The 20,087-nt window shown below is 40.3% G+C and overlaps 2 protein-coding genes across 11 annotated transcripts in view; both read right to left on the bottom strand.

Moving 5' to 3' along the window:
- The window catches only part of SPIRE1 (spire type actin nucleation factor 1), a 198,655-nt gene extending 186,066 nt beyond the window's left edge, over positions 1-12,589 (bottom strand). For 4 of the 5 annotated variants that reach the window (XM_042961446.1, XM_042961448.1, XM_042961447.1 and 1 more), the window contains exon 1: positions 12,176-12,589. In XM_042961446.1, the coding sequence (XP_042817380.1) occupies positions 12,176-12,497 (322 nt within the window). In that variant the 5' untranslated portion in view covers positions 12,498-12,589. Of the gene's footprint in view, positions 1-11,693; positions 11,761-12,175 lie in introns of those variants that run through there. The other variant, XM_042961452.1, reaches the window with a different exon arrangement.
- A 1,377-nt stretch (positions 12,590-13,966) lies between these two features.
- The window catches only part of CEP76 (centrosomal protein 76), a 41,016-nt gene continuing 34,895 nt past the window's right edge, over positions 13,967-20,087 (bottom strand). For 3 of the 6 annotated variants that reach the window (XM_042961453.1, XM_007085892.3, XM_042961456.1), the window contains exon 13: positions 15,394-15,471. Coding sequence is in view for 2 of the 6 variants with exons in the window: in XM_042961455.1 (XP_042817389.1) it covers positions 15,382-15,471 (90 nt within the window). In the remaining 4 variants the exon portion in view is untranslated. Of the gene's footprint in view, positions 15,210-15,237; positions 15,472-20,087 lie in introns of those variants that run through there. The other 3 variants (XR_006209701.1, XM_042961455.1, XM_042961454.1) reach the window with 3 other exon arrangements.

Raw genomic sequence — 20,087 nt, 5'->3', positions numbered from 1 at the left:
TCCCTTTCCCTCTGCCCATCCCCAACTCAAGTGCGTGCCCTCTCTCTCTCTCTCAAAATACACTTTTAAAAAAATAAAGCATGTTTTAAAAAAAAAGTTAATTGCTTAAATTTCATGAGGCTTCAGAAGAAATCCACTGAGATCACAGCATACTATCACCTTATTCAAGAATAAAGAAGACTTGGAGGGGAACCTCCCCAAGCTAAATTATAAAAAAAGGACTACTACCAAGTGCCAGTTCCAAACATTCCTGTATTTCCTGTCAACTGAAGAATTCTGGTTTTCATGCATTTCATAAGCATTTCATAAGTGCATTCCACTTAGAATCTCCTCTCCCACCCTGGCATCATGTATGAGACCATACTAGCCAACAGAAACCTTGTCAAAGAGGTATCTTCAGGTACTTCTATTCGCAAACGCAAGCTCCTGTAGTTATACTGCCATAACTACCACCCATGTTCACTTACCCAAACATGTTATGATATAAGCTTCAGAGCTGAGAATTAAAACCACACCTTCTACTGCCTACTCCTGTATGTTCCGTGTTACCATGCAACATTAAAGAGTTGATCTGCAGAGGAACTTCGTAGGAATAAATATGACTCCACAGGAAAAATATTTTTTCCAGGCCAATTTAGTTTCTAACAAGTCATTATCTTCCCACCCTATGCTGCCTCTCCTGCTTTCCCAGCAGCCAAGTACCCAGGTGGGAAGTCTGAGAGCATTCCAAGATTCCTTCCTCTTTCTCACCCCCACATCAAACACTAAAGGGCCTGCCGGGGTGCCTGGGTAGCTCAGTTGGTTAAGCCTCCCACTCTTGATTTGGGCTCAGGTCATGATCTCTCAGTTGGTGAGTCCCACATGGGGCTCTGCATTGACTGCATGGAGTCTGCTTGGGATTCTTGGTCTCCCTCTCTCTCTGGCCCTCCCCTGCTTGTACACTCTCTCAAAAATAAATAAACTTAAAAAAAAACAAAAACAAAAACAAAAAATACTAAAGGGCCACGTCCTGTACTATTTCCTAGATTGCTCTCAATCAGACTCTTTCTCCCCGAGGTCTGCCCTTGTTCAGACCTCCATCATACCATAAATACTCCCAACTGGTTAGGCAACTTAAAGGTTACTACGATCTAATGATAGTATGAAATGCCTGCTGGTGTCTCTGCCCTTGTTTTTAGCCAATTCAATCCATCTTCTACAAAACTCCCATCGTTACCTATCCAAAAAGAGTAATCTGCTTACATCATTTTCCTGCTTAAAATCCTTATATGGCTCTCTATTGCCTATACAGGCTAACATACAAACTCAACAGTGCAGCACAAAAACGTCCTTCATAACCTGATCCCAGCCAACATACCTTTCTAGTCTGTCTCATTCTCCACCACACCCCCACACATCCCATGCTCCAGGCACAGTGGACGCCCACTGCAAGGAAGACAAACAGGTTCAACTTCACGTGCCAACTCCAAATAAGTGGTAGTGGCTGCCTGAAGCAAAGCTGAGAACTCTGAAGCTGCTTATAAATTTAGCAGCAAAAATGCAATGACTGATTAAACAGTGTCTGCTTTTGGTATGGGGAAGTGGGTGTCAGCACAAATGCCATTCTACAATTTACGTACTACTGTTCTTTGAATAGTTCTTCCACATTTCTAAACCTTGTACTTGCTGTTGCTTCTGCCTAAGTGTCCTCCCTTTATCCCACTGCTCATCCTTCAAGGCCTCCAGAAAATTGGTCTCCTCTATGAAGTCTGCCTTACATCACACCAGCACAGTCACCCTCTCCCTTAAGCTCACACAGTTTTCTGTACATGTCTCTATCACTTTAGAATTACTGTAACTGTACTGTGTTAGTTTATGCACCTGTGATCTTCTTGAAGGTATGGGTGCACTTCATTCTTCTTTGTATCTTTAAACCTGGTACAGTACACTTAGAAGGCACTCAAACACTGGTGAAATGAATAAATGAAATCGTGGGATGGGCGATTCTTCTAACATGATATTATCGCTAAAATCCAGGAAGATATGGCCAAGCCCAGAACCAGACAACCTGTGGTGACTGACAGTGGCATTCTACCACTATTCATCACCTATCTTTCTATATATCTTTATCTCTGAAAAATATAAGATATGAGAGAAGTATACTGGGTAGAAACTTGGCTTCCAATTAGACTGGGCCATGAATGGGAAATATGAGGAAAAAAGACAACAGACCCAAATTTTTAAAAATACATTAGCCCAAGTAGCATAAAAAGATCTGAGAGTCAGTTTTCAGAAGTTACATATGGACCAGCAAATCCTGCTATTATTAGTGATATAGCCTTTCCGTAAACGTGACACTCATCAAATCCTGATGAAATTCATACTAATGTCCCAGATTGGTTTTAATTCTTAAAATTTGGGAGTGGCATCAGGGAAATGTAAATCAAAACTACGATGAGGTGTCACCTCATAGAAAATGATTAAAATCAACAACACAAGAAACAACAAGTGTTGGTGAAGATGTAGAGAAAAAGGGACAATTGTGCACTGTTGGTGGGAATGCAAACTGGTACAGCCACTATGGAAAACACCTCAAAAAGGTAAATATAGAACTACCCTACTACTACAAAAACACTAATTGAAAAGGATACACGTACCCCCTATGTTTATAGCAGCATTATTTACGATAGACAAGATATGGAAGCAGCCCAGTGTCCCATCAATTGATGAATAAGGAAAAAGTGTTACAAACACACAACGAAATATTATTCAGCCATAAAAAAGAATGAAATCTTGCCATCTGCAATGACATGGATGGAGAGAGAGTATTATGCTAAGTGAAATAAGCCAATCAGAGAAAGACAAATACCATATGACTTTACTCATGTGTGGAACTTAAGAAACAAAGCAAATGAGGAAAGGGGGGAAAAAAGAAACAGAGACACATAAACAAAGAAACAAACTTAATTACAGAGAACAAATGGATAGTTCCAGAGGGCAGGTGCTTGGGGGTATGCATTAAATAGGTGATAGGAATTAAGGAGTACACTTGTGATGAGCACTGGGTAATATATGGAATTGCTGAATCACTATATTGTACACCTGAAACTAATATAACACTATGTTAACTAACTGGAATTAAAACAAGAACTTTTTAAAAAATTAAAATTAGGGATGCCTGGGTGGCTCAGTCAGTTAAGCATCCAACTTTGGTTGCTCAGGTCATGATCTCATGGTTCATGGGTTCGAGCCCCGTGTTGGGCTCTGTGCTGACAGCTCAGAGCCTGGAGCCTGCTTCAGATTCTGTGTCTCCCTCTATCTGACCCTCTCCCATTTGTGTTCTGTCTCTCTTTCTCAAAAATAAGTAAACATTAAATTTTTTAAATAAAAAATTAAAATTAAAGGTGCATGTGGGCGGCTTGGTCGATTAAGTGTCCAACTTTGGCTCTCAGGTCATGATCTCACAATTCATGAGCTCAAGCCCCGCATCGGGTTCTCTGAAGTCAGCACAGAGCCCGCTTCAGATCCTCTGTCCCCCTCTCTCTCTGCCCCTACCCCACTTGTGCTCTCTCTTTCTCTCTCTCAAAAATAAATAAGAACATTAAGACAATCTTTTAATAAAATTAAAAAACAAAATGTTTGTGAGATGCAATCATTTTGGAAAAAAACTTTTGGCAGTACCTATTAACACTGAAAATACCCAACTACTATGAACTAGCAATTCTACCTTTAGGTATATACTCAACACAAATGCTATATTCGTTCACCCAAAGATCTGCTTAATAATGTTCACAACAGCATTTTCCATAATTTCCAATAGCTCAATATCCAAATGTAGGATCCAAAAAATCAAACAACCATGGATAAATTATAGTATATTAATACAAGGGGGTATGATACTAAAATGTGAATGAACTACAACTATATGCAACAATACAGATCAATCTCAGAAAGCTCAGAGAAAAAAACTCACGCATTAGGCTGTATAATACTAGTTGATTCTGTACACATAGGTTCAAATATATGCAAAACTTATGGTGTTATAATTCATGACAGTGGTGACTCTTGGGGTGGTTGCTGACTCAAAGGGTATACAGACAGGTCTGCTGGGATGTTAATAACGTCCTGTTCCTTGACCTGTATTCTGATTACACAGTGTATTCACATTGTGAAAATTCATCATTTATAATTTATGCACTTTTCTGTGAGTTATACCTTAATGAAAATTCGCTTTTAAAATAAAGACAAAATAGAGATATTTACAAATAGCAAAAACTGAGTGAATTTAATAGTAACAGACTTGCACTAAAGTAAATACTAAAGGAATTCTTCAAACAGAAGGGAAATGATCCCAGAAGAAAGTATAGTAATGCAGGAAGAACTACAGAGCATGGGAATGGCAAATACGTGAAAAAATCTAAATGAATATTAAATTGCACAAAAATGATGTCATATTTTAAATCTATGATAAACTAAAATACATGTCAACAATCATAAAACAACAAAAAGAGATCAACGAAGTTAGGATGTTCTAAGATCTCTGCACTGTCCGGAGAATAATACAGCAAGTAGTTTATATGACATTTTAATAAAAATTCAATAATGCATGTTTGGTTAAGATATTTTATGAGCATATCACAAGAATATATTTTATCCACACCCTATACTCCAGAGCAGTAATGCAAATGCATGTTTACAAAATGGACAACTATTTCAAATGTGATCAATCACCAACATTCTGCATGGTTCTACTGCAGCCTCAGGGACAGCTAGCCCTGAGTATCCATAACTACTTATAACAGGAAGGCCAATGATGACAAGATTTGTCCCAAACCAGTTCTTGACCACCCACATACTCCAGTCACTCCATACTGGACCCCAGGCCACATTTCACTGACCTCCCCTCAGCTCCAGTATATCCAAGTTGATATCCCAATCAGGCTCCCCTGGCTTTAGTCCCCAGGTATCTTTCCCTTCGGGTAAACAGCGTGTACAGACTGCTCTCTCTCAACCTCTGTATTCAACTTGGCTCTGTGGTATTCATTACATAACTGCGGAAAAGATGTGGTAGGCATGCCAGTAAAAGCGAGATACCAGAAAGAGATACCTCACAAATCTAACAAAGTTTGAACACCAAAAAGAACTATGCCTTATGCTATTTGAATTCTTCTATATTTAAAACAAAACAACACCAGCATCAGCAATCATACCCCGTGCTGAGCTCCTTAGAGGTATGTCTGATTGTAGGGCCAGGACAAAATACATACACATCATAAACCTTAAAGTATCTTGTAGCACCAGAAAGTAAAGATGTGCTCAAAAACACAAAAGGATGGCTGCATGTCAAAGGGACACAGGAGCCAACATGAAGGAGCTTCCAATGGCTACAGCGGGAACAATTTGAGCAACAAAATAACATGGTAATGAATAACGAAGTATAAAATATACATGATTCCAGAATGATATAAATACATAAATGGGGGGGAAAGGGACAAATCTTCCTTACAGAAGAAGTCCAAATAATATTAAGTAGTAACAAAATATAAAATTATATTAAAATTAAGTAATATAAAATTAAGTAGTAATAACAATATTAATTCACCCCTCCAGGAAGAGGCCCCCTTCTCGAATGCAGGCTAGACTTAGTGACTCCTTTCCAAAGAAAAGATTGTAGAAAAGGTAACTCTTTAGTGGAGAAACCCAGCAAGTAAGTGCATATCCCCAGTGGTGTCGTGTCAATATCGTATGCCTCCATCCTACGTGATGAGAGGAGCCCCTTTCCCTATGTGGTAATAATTCTTTGCCCAAACACATAACCCCAGTCTAGTCAGGAAAACATTAGGCAAACGTAAATGGAAGGATAGCCTGCAAAACCCCTGACCAGTACTCCTCAAGACTGTCAACTCAGGGGAAACCAGGAAAGTCTAAGAAACCACAACAGACCAGAAGTATTCCATACTGTATTATGGAATAATACAGTATTCCATATTATACAGGAAAAAGGCCATTAACAGAAAAACTAGGGAAATCCAAGTGAAGTATGGAGTTTAATTAAAGCAATGTGCCAGCGCTGGCTTCTTAGTTTTGACAAACAGCACAGTAGAAGATGGTAACATTAAGAGAAGTGGGTAAGAAGTACACAGGAATTCTCTGTGCTATCTTTCAAACTTTTCTGTATATCTAAAATTATCTCAAAATAAAAAGCTTATTGGGACACCTGGGTGGCTCAGTCGGTTAAGCCTCCGACTTCGGCTCGGGTCATGATCTTGCAGTTTACAAGTTCAAGCCCCGCATCGGGCTCAGTGCTGACAGCTCAGAGCCTAGAGCCTGCTTCAGATTCTGTGTCTCCTTCTCTCTCTGCCCCTCTCTCTCTCTCAAAAATAAATAAACATTTTAAAAAATGTTTATAAAAAACCCACTATTTTTGGTAATAGGCAATGTTTTCCTCAGAGTTTTAAACAAATATCTAGAAGATTGTTTCTCTTTTTTCTACTTAGCCAACAGGAAGCAAGCGGGAAACATAATATGGCTCAGATGACACTATCATGAAAGCAGGATGGGAACTGTTGCCATTTTACAGAATTTGTGATGCGGGAAAGTGATTCTGACCTTAGAAATAAAACAGGCAGAGCGTGACTCGTCATCTCTTACCAACATATAGTCCTTGGTAGATCAATGGTTGTTTTCTTCTAAAGATGAGTCATAATTCTTGGTGAGGCTAATGGCTTTCCAAAAGAACCTTAACTTACTTAAGTACCCATATCTGTATATAACCAAACTCTTTCCACTGTTTTCCTCTGCAGAAGGCAGAAACACAGATACAAACCACAAACGCACTATTGCACAATTTCTGCCAAAAATGTCCGTGGCTACTCTCACATAATGCAACACAACTAGAAGTATGTTGGAGGGTAAACTGGAGTCAAAAGTGACAGCAATGTTACTGATTATGGCTAAAATATCTTAATTTTGTAAATGACTACCTGAACATATCACTGAAGCCCCACCCAGGGGCCTAGAAGAGGCTTGTGTAAATAAGTGGGCTCAGGGTTGAAGCTGCACTAGCTTCGTGGTAAACTTTCCACTGTGTTTATGTTTTATCTTCTCTTCTTCAATGTCTAAAACAATTTATTTTTATATCGCTCACTGCTTACACAATAGCAGGAACTCAATTCATGTTTTTAAAATTTAATTACCCAACATATTTGAACATACTGTTCAAATGGAATAATCCTTACCTATTACTGTGCCTGATAAGACATTTCACCAACCCCTAATACCATCATTCACCCCCAAACTCTACCCTGGACACATGCACATAAATCTCAAAAGTTCCTTCCATTTAATGATCAGGATGTGAACACTCAAGAATTATACCAAGAATGAACAAGAATTAATCTTTTAAAATATGTTTTCACTATTTTAACCTTCTCCACAACTATTCGGTCTCTCTTTAAAATCAAATAGTATATTATTCCAAGACCAATTCTCCCACCAAATTAGCATGAAACTTGCTGAGAAGGTGACGGATCATGTCCTCTTTTCAAAGTCCAAACAAAGCCTGAATGTTTCCTATACCAAGGGATGTCGTTATTAGTATGCACGCAGGTTTTCATTGTTCCTCAAAGGAAAACCTATTACCAATCTAAGATTATTTTAAATCAAGATGTGGTCATTTTAAATGTTCTTTATACATCTACCATTATAGATACATCAAAGATTTTGAAACCAAAATCTGAAATGTTTTTTTTTGTCAGATGAGTATTTAAGGACTAAGAGGCTGCTGAGAGATCATGCAATGGATCTAAGCTCTAATACCGCTGTTATTAATAATTCTTTGTGGCATCCCAGGAAAAAAAAAAGTTTCAATCTTTCAAAGATCTGAAATATAACCTAAATTCCATCAATGACTCTTACTAAATAATGTGTATAGTAAAATGTGTTCGAAATGCCAGTTAGGTACACTGGTGACAAAGAGCAGGCTCTATATGTAGACCCTAAGTGTCTTTAACTCATTTGACAGAGGTGTGAAAGCAAAAACTTCATCAAACTGTTACCAGACAATAAGGTCTTACTATGGCTACAAGTACATAAACATTGGGTAAAATAAAAATGTTAAGTTATCCACCTAAGAAGAATCATAAGCCCTCTTGATTCTAAGCAAGTTTCCTTCTATCATCACAGAAATAACTTCATAAAATATACTAATTCATGATTTAATCATTTTCACTCTTAAGACATCCTTTAAAGAACTAATATTTTCTTCTTCTTTAATTTATCTCCTTCAGTCCTTTATCACACTGCTTTCATGGCCATGTTAGTATATGGCACTAGATTATATCTGAATGCTAAATAAAATTGCCTATTCCTTTTTTTTTTTCCGTATTGGTCTCATTTCCGTGTCTCCCACATCTTTCATCATTTTCCTATTTCTTTTATAAAGTATTTCTAATTTAATTCAAACTGATTGTGAACATTCTGGATGTATCAACACTGTTAAAAGTAAACAAGAACTAAAATCAATTACTACTATATTCAACCCCAAAACAAGTTCAGAAAGCATGTGAGCAACATGCGTCCCACGCATCTATGGGATTAAGAGGAGCAATACTACTGATAGGGAACCAATACCACTTGTTCATTCATTCAACAGCAGAGGGAACAGTGGCCAGCTGAAAGACTCACTCACTGGAGGATAACCGCGAGGATCCGATTCTCCACTCTGAACACAACCCTGCGTACCACTCATCATCTGCTAGACCAATAGTTCTCAACAGATCACTTTGCCCTCCCAGGGGACATTTAGACATGTCCAGAGACATTTTTCATTGTTAGGACTTGGGGGAGGGGATGGGTAGTTAGTGGCATCCAGTGGGTAGAGATCACGGATGCTGCTGTACATCCTATACAGGCACAGGGAAGCCCCATACCGAACTATTCATCCAAAAATGTCAATGGTGCTGAGACTGAGAAACCCTGACCCAAACATTTGTCCCAATTCTGAGTAAAAATGCAGAATTGCAGGACCAGAGGCACCATGGTGGTGTGAAAGGACTCAGCATTAGGGGAAAAAGGAAACTAAAACTTACTGAGTATCTGCTACATACTAAGCCTTGCTGTTGTCATTTTACACGCGTCATCTCACTTAAACACTCGTGAAAAAGTCATCTATTCTCATTTTACAGATGACAAGGCTGGACTCAGGGTGACTACATATGCAGAACTTGAGTGTCTTTAACTCATTAATTAAGGGAGGTTAAGGAAGTTACTCAAGGTTACTCAGCTAGGAAGGGGAGGAATCATGACCCAAATTCAAACCAAATCTGTTTCTAAGCCTAGAGGTTGAAAGACCTGGATTTTATTCAAAGTTACCAGTATGAATTTAAGCAAGTCCCTTAATTTCCCTAAACCTCCATTTGGAAATAAATCAATGGGTAAATGTATGAAAATATAAATGCTGTTGATTGCCAACAACATACATGGAAAATGCCCTACAATGAAAAAGTACTTCTTAGAATTGAAGTGTCATGATTACCATTTTTCCTTAAAAACAATTTATACATGTGCACAGTATAAGTTATCATTAATTTTTAAGAATCAAGATTAAGTGCTCAGTTGTACCTTCTGTAGCCATGCAACTACTCTTAAATCCTAGGAGTAAATAAATTAATACAAACAACATTTTGGTATGAACTTCCTAAAGATTTTTAATCAGTCAACCCTAAAATGCTCAAGATTGTATCAACAACTTTGGTTGGGCTCTCTCCACAACTGGTAGCAGAAATCATGAGCAGAACTAAGGAAGAAGATGGGGTGCCTGTGTAGTGCAGTTAAGCATCTGACTATTGACTGATCTCAGTTCAAGTCATGATTTGCTGTTTGTGGGTTCAAGCCCTGCATCAGGTTCTGCGCTGATGGCTTGGAGCCTGCTTGGGATTGGGATATTCTCTCTCTCTCTCTCTCTCTCTCTCTCTCTCTCTCTCTCTCTCCATGTCCCTCCCCCCCTCATTCCCTCTCTCTCTCTCAAAATAAACTTTAAAAATTAAAAAAAAAAAAAAAGAACTAAGGAACAACACAAAGTGTTTATAAATCCATTGCCGCTACTGCAGGGAAACTACTATTCTCTCCGTGAAAAGAGTATTACATTGAGGTCAAGATGTTATCACTCATAGGAATGATGCAAAATAATAACGATAATTCATTTTAACTACCACCAGAATACACCCTTGTCTTTGACAAGTAAACTACTGTAGGTCCATAAACATAACATAAACCACACTCTTCTGGGATCAAGTTCAAGAGAAAGATAATGTAAACTGCTGTTTGTTCCTTCCAGAAGACACCAGTACCAAATGCTACTTCTAAAAGGGGGTTGCAGGGCACCTGGGTGGCTCAGTTAAGGGTGTGATGTCTGACTCCAGCTCAAAGGTCATGATCTAGTGGCTTATGGGTTCAGCCCCTTGTCAGGCTCTGTGGTGACAGCTCAGAGCCTGGAGCCTGCTTCAGATTCTGTCTCCCTCTCTCTCTGCCCCTTCCCTGCTTGCGCTCTCTCTCAAAAATAAATAAACATTAAAAAAATAATAATAAAATAAAACGGGGTCGCACCCAACATTATTTTCCTTAGAAATGCCAGATTCCAAGGCATGGCTTTGCTGTATTTTACAATAAATTTATCTTTTAATATATTAATACACTGTAAGTAAATTATAATCCCGAGTATTTTCCACTAATGTTAAGTCAAAACTTAAAAACAATAAACACATCAAATAAACTAAAAACTATTTGAAATAAAATAATTTCTAAAGAATTATAAAGACTCAATTTAAATAAATAAAAGTTCTAAAATGTGTTTACCACACACACACACACAACACACACACACACACACACACACACACAAATTAATGTATTAACGTTCCGGTGGAATTGAAAGAATTGTTATCTATAACCTTGAACGTTTTTTATTTTAAATAAGGATTTGCATTAAATGTCATTTTACTAACTACTTATGAATTACATCTTTCACCGTTAGCATTTTGATACTTTCATCAACTTTCTAAAAGTGAGGGCAGATTATTTCTCTATGTTCTTAACATACTTGCCTCTCAAAAGACTGAATTACATTAAAACTGACATGAAAAACCTATTATCAATCCCTTCATCACCATCACCAAATCTGAGTAAGCCCTAGCTACATATTAACGTGTAGGTGATAATCTTGAAGAATTTACACCAGACAATGACCTAACCAAAATCCATTTTCTGTTTATCTGAAATCCTGTCAACGTTTGACTCGACAAACCTGTTTTTTCATCACAAGAAATTCTAATACGCAGGTAAATAGCAGTTGTTTTATAATTTTCAGGAGCTAGATAGAAATCATTATTTAATCTCCTTCCATCTCTCCCAATATAACAAAATTCTCCTCGGGGCTTTTTATATTTCCTAACCAAAGGAATTTGTTGCCAAATTAAAAAAATACTATTAGCTGACTATTCATTCTGAAAGGTGTAATTTTCCTGACAGCAGAATTAAGTATCCTTGGTGAGATCTCACGTGAACCTTTCATAGCACCTATCACATCATAAATGCAACCCCAGTAAATAGCCCTGGCATGTAAGTATGTATACATAGCTTATCACGAAAAGGACCCAACCCATTCCATTTCCCAAACAAGACGCGGGCAGCTGTCCTATGACAGTGTGTACAATTACCAGCACCCTGGGCAGGTCGGATGGCCCAGCCGGAGTGGGGAGGGCGGCGCAGGCCCGCCCAGACACCCTCTTCACAGCCCCTCTTTGTGCCGCTACCCGCCCCCCACCCCCTGCTCTGACCTACGTGGGGCGCCGCTCCACCACAGCGCCAGCACCACCCTCCCCCGCCGGCCCCAGGCCCGGCTCCTCCCGGTCTCCCTTGGGAGGTGGGGGGTCGCGGGGCGGAAGAGCCGGGCCCAGGAACTGCGAGGGAAAAGGGGGGGGGGCACAGCGGGGATCCTCCTGTGGGAGGTAAGGGTCGCGGAGAGGGGGCAGGGCCCAGGGACTGCGAGGGAAAAGAGGGGCCGAGGAGGGGTCCTCTCGTTGCGGGGGGGGGGGGGGGGGGGGGTCGCGGGGCGGAAGGACCAGGCCGGGGACAGCGAGGGAAAGAGGGTCGCGGCGGGGATTCTCCGCGGGGGGGGGGCGCAGGTCGGCGGCCTCACCCGCAGCGGGGGGCGGCTCTCCCGCGTCGCCGGGCGCCAGGGTGACGGCGCCGTCCCTCCAGACACGGATCTGCGCGGCTGAGCGCACGCGGTGGCGGGGCTGGCGGCGGCCGGCGTCCGCGGCACGCAGGGAGCCGCAGCACTGGTAGCACACGGCCCACGCCTGCTCCTCGTTGATGGGCTGGTTGTAGAGCCTCAGTATCTCCTCCAAGCTCAGCGCGTCCGGCGGGCCGCCCGCCGCCTCGGGGTCCGGCGGCCCCTCGCCACCCGCCGGCTCCGCCCGGGGCTCCCCGCCGCCCGCCGGGCCCGCCGGCTGAGCCATCCCGCGGGTCGGCGCTGCGCTCGGCCGCCGCGCCTTGTGCCGGCGTCTCTTCAGGTCCGGAGCATCGTCTCGGCGCGCCGCCGCCTCCTCATCCCCGGAACCGCCCCGCCCAACCTGGCCGCGCGCGCCGCCGCGGGGGACCAGGCAGGGAACGGGGCTAGGGCCCGGCGGCCGTGGGCGAGCGGAGCGCGGCGAGGACGCCGCGGCCGTCCTGACCAGGCCGCCGCCGCCGCCGCCGCCGGCAGCCCGTAGCGACGCGATGGCGTCCGCCGGCCCCGCCCCGCGCCCGTCGCGCGCTCAGTGCCCGGGCTGCGGAGCCTCCCCTCTAGGGGTCCGCACGACTGGGAGCTGCGGCGCGCGCTCCGCCGCCGCGCTCCGCCGCCGCGCTGATCATTCCGACCGCAGCCAGCCCCGCCAAGCGGAGAGGCCGCTGGCGCTGGATCCCCCTGAAATTGGCTCGCCGGAAGTCTAATTAGGAACTCGAACCCAGACTGGAGCGAATTCCTAATGAAGGTCTGTTGAACTGCTGCGGCACCGGCTCCCAGGCCGCCCCGCCTGCCCCCATCCACCGCAGGACCCCTCCCGCAGGGCGCTGATCCCGCGCCTCCTTCAAGCCTGCACGCGGTTTCTCTTGACCAGCCGAGTTCGTACTGCGCCCGGCCTCACCCCTTCGTCATGTCCCGGACCCGCCCTTGCTCTTTCTGGAGTAGCTGTCGCCATCAATATACCGTATAATTTATTTAGATGTATTGTTTATTGACTAGGTCCTCCCATGTTCATTGTTAAGTCCCATGAGGATGGAGGCCTTTTATGGGTTTTGCTCACTGACTTCCCCCAAGCGCGTAGATCAGGGCCTGGGATATAAACATTTTGTAAATAATTTGTAGACATTAATTTCGGCATCCTTCCGGATTCATTTTGTATTATTTCTAAAACTCCTCACTAAGTCTCCAATGATCACACCCATCATAGTGCAATTAACCCAGTAGATTCAGACGATGTGGAATTGATATCACAGTGGCAAAATTGAACTGAGGGCAATTAGCCATAGAATTAAAGAAAGAAATACTGTACTCCCGAGGGCCTTGCTGAATTCATTAAGTTATGCAATAAAACATAAGTCTTAGATAAAACAATCACTCATTGGTAAATGAGTTTACTTGGTAACATTACACTCTGAGGCTAGTCCTGTGTCAGAACTTGACAGAGTTGAAAGCATCAACCAAGTAAGAAATGTATACTAACTACCAATAAAACTTTTAAGGCAGTTTGTGATATTAGATCTCACACTCTTAACAACTGCATCTTGCAGTAGAAATTACAGAGGTCTATTATTTATGCTTAAGATACCACATAGAGTAGTAGTGGGGAGAAGAGAGAAAATCAAAAGGATATTTTAAAAAAGAGTAAGGAATTAAAAGAGAGGGGAGAAAAAAGCTTCACCCTAGTCACCTTATTATAATTTCACTACAACAGATAACAAAACCCCCCTTAAGTAACATCACTTAATCATAGGTTCATAATTCCATTTGCAAAAATGTGCTATGTGTGCCAATGCCCTGAGAAGAAAGATCGAATTCCTTATATAGATGTGGAAACAAAGCCCCTTGATTTAAAAATGGGAGAACATTCCCAAAATTTGACATTTAAAATGTTTAGATCCTGTGTGAATTTTGAAAATAGAGGGCTTTAAAACAGTCCCGACAATGCAGAAAACTAAATGGTCTACTTTTATGGACACCACCACCATCTCCTGGCTGTATAAGATATTGCTGTCCTGTTTCACTCTGATAGCTACAGCCCACCAAGATCAATTACATTTTTGTTATCTTTACTCCCCCACAAAAGACAATTTAAGTGAATTAATGAATTGATGAATCCATGAGCCAGTCACTTGCTACTCCTGGCATAGGGCAATAAATAAATCTCCAAGTAAAGGTTAACAGTGAAGGGAAGAAGGGACTGGAAGTGAGAGAAAAATCCAAATTTTACCTCAAATGTTAATATTAAAAGATGTGTTCTTTAAAATGACTCCACAACAGGATTTTTTATCCTTTCCTAAGTGATAATTTTTAAGCATACAAATACATTTTGGTCACAGGAAGATTACATAAAATAGGTGTTGTGTGTGTGTTTTCTTTTTCCAGATACAAAATCATGACTGATATACTGTATTTCAAGTAACTTTCTGGCCTTTGTGAGTTTATATGGAATTAAGTTGAGGCAAGATGACAAGTAGAATGTTGTTTGATGTATGCAGGAAAAAAGGATAAATCTCCAAAATCTTAGCGATCTTCTATTATAAATCTCTTCATTATATAACCTGAACACTTGACACATTTTTATACAAAGACAGTATACTTCTACTTTTTATATGATTTTCAGAACCCTTTGAAATTTTGATAAGCCCCACGTCCATCATCACATTCTGAGAAGGTGACAGCTGACAACTCAAAGACTATCAGAGGTCCATATATTCTCAGGGCTGAGGCAGTACTGTGGAATGATTTGGCACCTTCCCATTTTCTCATTTTCAATTCAAATTCAAAGATTCAGGTACCTTCTTGTAGAGTATATTTTGTTCCAATTTCTGTCACTGATTTTATTTTTTTATTCTTGGCTTCACCACTTTAAAAAAATTGCTCTATGTAGTTAAAATGTCTGAACAATTCAAATCAACACGTAAATGGCTCTTTCAAAGTGCTGTGAGATCTGTGAAAAATAGTGGCATGTATTACTCTGAATATGATTTTAGTTTTCATTGATTTTGTTGCTGCATTTACTAAAAATGGAATTCTTGAAATTTTTAATCTTATATTTACTTATCATTTTTGCAGGATAAATGTACTTCATGCTTCACACTCTGGACATGCTGGGTGAGCTGCTATGAGTCTTTCAGGGAGCACAATCTGCCTGTGCAGCCCAAGCTTAATCCAGTCACTCCCAGACAACTGCTCCTAAGAGGCACATTCACCTGGAAAAGTGCACCAAAAAGGAAAAAATAGAACAGCATATTTTTTTCAGTGTTTATAACCTAAATTTTCATTGCCCACAATTATACTACTTTATAATCTTAAAAGTGAACATTTTATACTTTCAAAGTGCTTTCTTCAGTTACACAACTTGAAGGTCAGATATTATTATCCCTATCTTACAGAAGATAAAATATAGGACTAGTAAATGAAAGAGATGGGACTGGAATCCAGGCCTCCTGACCAGCTCAGCTCTTTCTGCTACTTACATTGTCTCTCTACATTGGCACAGAGCAAGAAAAAAGTCCTCACACTTCATTCCTCACTCCACCAAGCATGAGTAGTAAATAAAAAGCAGATGTTTTGAATTTGTACATCCCACTATGATCAACTAAACTTTTGCTATTTCAAACACTTTCAAAGAATAATGTGATACCCCATCTCCCTCCATTTGTCCTGGCATTAAGTTTCACCATAGCGGTCATCTCCCGATAGTAATTATCTTCAAGGTGATCTATAATGACTCCATCCCCATCAGAGAATTGCAGATTATCACTCCTCTAAGGAGGCTAATTCCATCAACAATCCTAAGTGCAGTTTGAAATGTGCGTCTTGTAATTTTGGTAATTAAACTGAATATCAACCCAAAATCTTTAAAATTAGTCATGAAAACTAGCATGTGACCTTATACAGAGAACCAAAAGTATATAGACCAGATAAGAATACAACAAAATTGGTTTCTTCTGGTCTGTACTTGTAAAAGAATTAACTTTTTTCCCCAATGCCAAAGATAAATGTTCATTGAGAAACATTTAGAAAATTCCCATGAATACCCTTTTCCTAAGTTGTATTCTAAACCAGTTGTTTGCCACAACATATTCATTCCATAGCATCTAATTTATTCATAAATTTACCTATCCTACTTTGATGAGATCAAGTTACATACCCACTGATAAAAACTGAGGAGAAGTAGAGGAATGAGGTAAAATATCTCAACAGTAGCATATCAGTATGTTCATGAAGGATTTAGGGAAATACTCGGTCAAACAATAGTCATGTTTCACCTTATTAATGTGATTCTCCTTTGAAACAATTACTTTTAAACCAACAAGGAAAGATGGTCTTCTGATTCTGATAGTTAAGTGGAATCATTAGCTTCAATTAGTAAAGAAGATTTGATTTGGAAAAGACCTCATAGATCTAAATCTTAGCACAACCCATTATTTTACTTATAAAAATTTGAGTCTGCAGAGGTTAAGTGACTTACCGCAAATTACTGACAGTTGCCAAAAGTAAATATACTTCAAATATACTTCCTTTAACATAAGGTTTTTAGATCCTGTTTTTTACCCATATTACCTTACCTCTCATCAGATTTCAAGTTAGGATAAGCAGTAGCTTATTTCTCAATTCCAATGGAAAATTGAAAAGAACACAAGGCACAAAAATATCTTTATTTGATAGCAAAATTTTGATGTTCGACAACACTTGCTTGAAAATAGTAGAGTTCTCAATAAAACTTTTAAGAAACCAGAGTTTTAGGTTGTGTAAGTTAAAGAGAAATAATCCATTTTCAGACTGAAGTCATACTCTGTTGTTGTTTTTTTCATTGTGAAAATGAAGTCATACTGATGAGGTAAAGCTAAAATATTTTTTCAAACCTCTATATTTAATTTTTGCTGAACTTTATACAAAAAAAAAAAAAGTCCCTTTCTTATTGTTCAAAAGATTGTCTTTTTTCCCTAGTGTGCAGGTAGAAGTCTGGAGCTGCTCTTGGCCCTAGCATATTCTATATGACTCTGTGAAAGGCTCATTTCTCTTCCAAGCTTAATATGTAACTAGCACAAAATATGGCTTACCTTTAATTCAATTAAATAAGCAATGAATTAAGCCTTGCTTTGGTAATTTTTGTGGACAGGTATAGGTAGGGCAGGACTCCTTATATTTTAGCAGTGCTTTTCCCTCAGGTTTTTCCCCAAACTATTTTCTTTTTTTTTTTTTTTTTTTTTTTTTTTGGTTTTAGCATGTATATTATAGTCAATGCTGTGTTCTTTTGTTTTTTTTGTTTTTTTTTTATTTTTTATTTTTTAATATATGAAATTTACTGTCAAATTGGTTTCCATACAACACCCAGTGCTCATCCCAAAAGGTGCCCTCCTCAATACCCATCACCCACCCTGCCCTCCCTCCCACCCCCCATCAACCCTCAATTTGTTCTCAGTTTTTTTTTTTTTTTTTTTTTTTTTTTTTTAAAAAACGTTTTTTTATTTATTTTTGAGACAGAGAGAGACAGAGCATGAACGGGGAAAGGTCACAAAGAGAGGGAGACACAGAATCGGAAACAGGCTCCAGGCTCCGAGCCATCAGCCCAGAGCCTGACGCGGGGCTCGAACTCACGGACCGCGAGATCGTGACCTGGCTGAAGTCGGACGCTTAACCGACTGCGCCACCCAGGCGCCCCATTGTTCTCAGTTTTTAACAGTCTCTTATGCTTTGGCTCTCTCCCACTCTAACCTCTTTTTTTTTTTTTTTTTTTTTTTTTTTTTTTTTCCTTCCCCTCCCCCATGGGTTTCTGTTATGTTTCTCAGGATCCACATAAGAGTGAAACCATATGGTATCTGTCTTTCTCTGTATGGCTTATTTCACTTAGCATCACACTCTCCAGCTCCATCCATGTTGCTACAAAAGGCCATATTTCATTTTTTCTCATTGCCACGTAGTATTCCATTGTGTATATAAACCACAATTTCTTTATCCATTCATCAGTTGATGGACATTTAGGCTCTTTCCATAATTTGGCTATTGTTGAGAGTGCCGCTATAAACATTGGGGTACAGGTGCCCCTATGCATCAGTACTCCTGTATCCCTTGGATAAATTCCTAGCAGTGCTATTGCTGGGTCATAGGGTAGGTCCATTTTTAATTTTCTGAGGAACCTCCACACTGCTTTCCAGAGCGGCTGCACCAATTTGCATTCCCACCAACAGTGCAAGAGGGTTCCTGTTTCTCCACATCCTCTCCAGCATCTATAGTCTCCTGATTTCTTCATTTTGGCCACTCTGACTGGCGTGAGGTGATATCTGAGTGTGGTTTTGATTTGTATTTCCCTGATAAGGAGCGACGTTGAACATCTTTTCATGTGCCTGTTGGCCATCCGGATGTCTTCTTTAGAGAAGTGTCTATTCATGTTTTCTGCCCATTTCTTCACTGGGTTATTTGTTTTTCGGGTGTGGAGTTTGATGAGCTCTTTATAGATTTTGGATACTAGCCCTTTGTCCGATGTGTCATTTGCAAATATCTTTTCCCATTCCGTTGGTTGCCTTTTAGTTTTGTTGGTTGTTTCCTTTGCTGTGCAGAAGCTTTTTATCTTCATAAGGTCCCAGTAATTCACTTTTGCTTTTAATTCCCTTGCCTTTGGGGATGTGCCGAGTAAGAGATTGCTACGGCTGAGGTCAGAGAGGTCTTTTCCTGCTTTCTCCTCTAAGGTTTTGATGGTTTCCTGTCTCACATTCAGGTCCTTTATCCATTTTGAGTTTATTTTTGTGAATGGTGTGAGAAAGTGGTCTAGTTTCAACCTTCTGCATGTTGCTGTCCAGTTCTCCCAGCACCATTTGTTAAAGAGACTGTCTTTTTTCCATTGGATGTTCTTTCCTGCTTTGTCAAAGATGAGTTGGCCATACGTTTGTGGGTCTAGTTCTGGGGTTTCTATTCTATTCCATTGGTCTATGTGTCTGTTTTTATGCCAATACCATGCTGACTTGATGATGACAGCTTTGTAGTAGAGGCTAAAGTCTGGGATTGTGATGCCTCCTGCTTTGGTCTTCTTCTTCAAAATTACTTTGGCTATTCGGGGCCTTTTGTGGTTCCATATGAATTTTAGGATTGCTTGTTCTAGTTTCGAGAAGAATGCTGGTGCAATTTTGATTGGGATTGCATTGAATGTGTAGATAGCTTTGGGTAGTATTGATATTTTGACAATATTTATTCTTCCAATCCATGAGCAGGGAATGTCTTTCCATTTCTTTATATCTTCTTCAATTACCTGCATAAGCTTTCTATAGTTTTCAGCATACAGATCTTTTACATCTTTGGTTAGATTTATTCCTAGGTATTTTATGCTTCTTGGTGCAATTGTGAATGGGATCAGTTTCTTCATTTGTCTTTCTGTTGCTTCATTGTTAGTGTATAAGAATGCAACTGATTTCTGCACATTGATTTTGTATCCTGCAACTTTGCTGAATTCATGTATCAGTTCTAGCAGACTTTTGGTGGAGTCTATCGGATTTTCCATGTATAATATCATGTCATCTGCAAAAAGCGAAAGCTTGACTTCGTCTTTGCCAATTTTGATGCCTTTGATTTCCTTTTGTTGTCTGATTGCTGATGCTAGAACTTCCAGCACTATATTAAACAACAGCGGTGACAGTGGGCATCCCTGTCGTGTTCCTGATCTCAGGGAAAAAGCTCTCAGTTTTTCCCCGTTGAGGATGATGTTAGCTGTGGGCTTTTCATAAATGGCCTTTATGATCTTTAAGTATGTTCCTTCTATCCCGACTTTCTCAAGGGTTTTTATTAAGAAAGGGTGCTGGATTTTGTCAAAGGCCTTTTCTGCATCGAT

This window comes from Panthera tigris, chromosome D3 (assembly GCF_018350195.1).
Source record: "Panthera tigris isolate Pti1 chromosome D3, P.tigris_Pti1_mat1.1, whole genome shotgun sequence".
NCBI lineage: Eukaryota > Metazoa > Chordata > Mammalia > Carnivora > Felidae > Panthera > Panthera tigris.
This window is presented reverse-complemented; position numbering and strand designations above follow the sequence as displayed.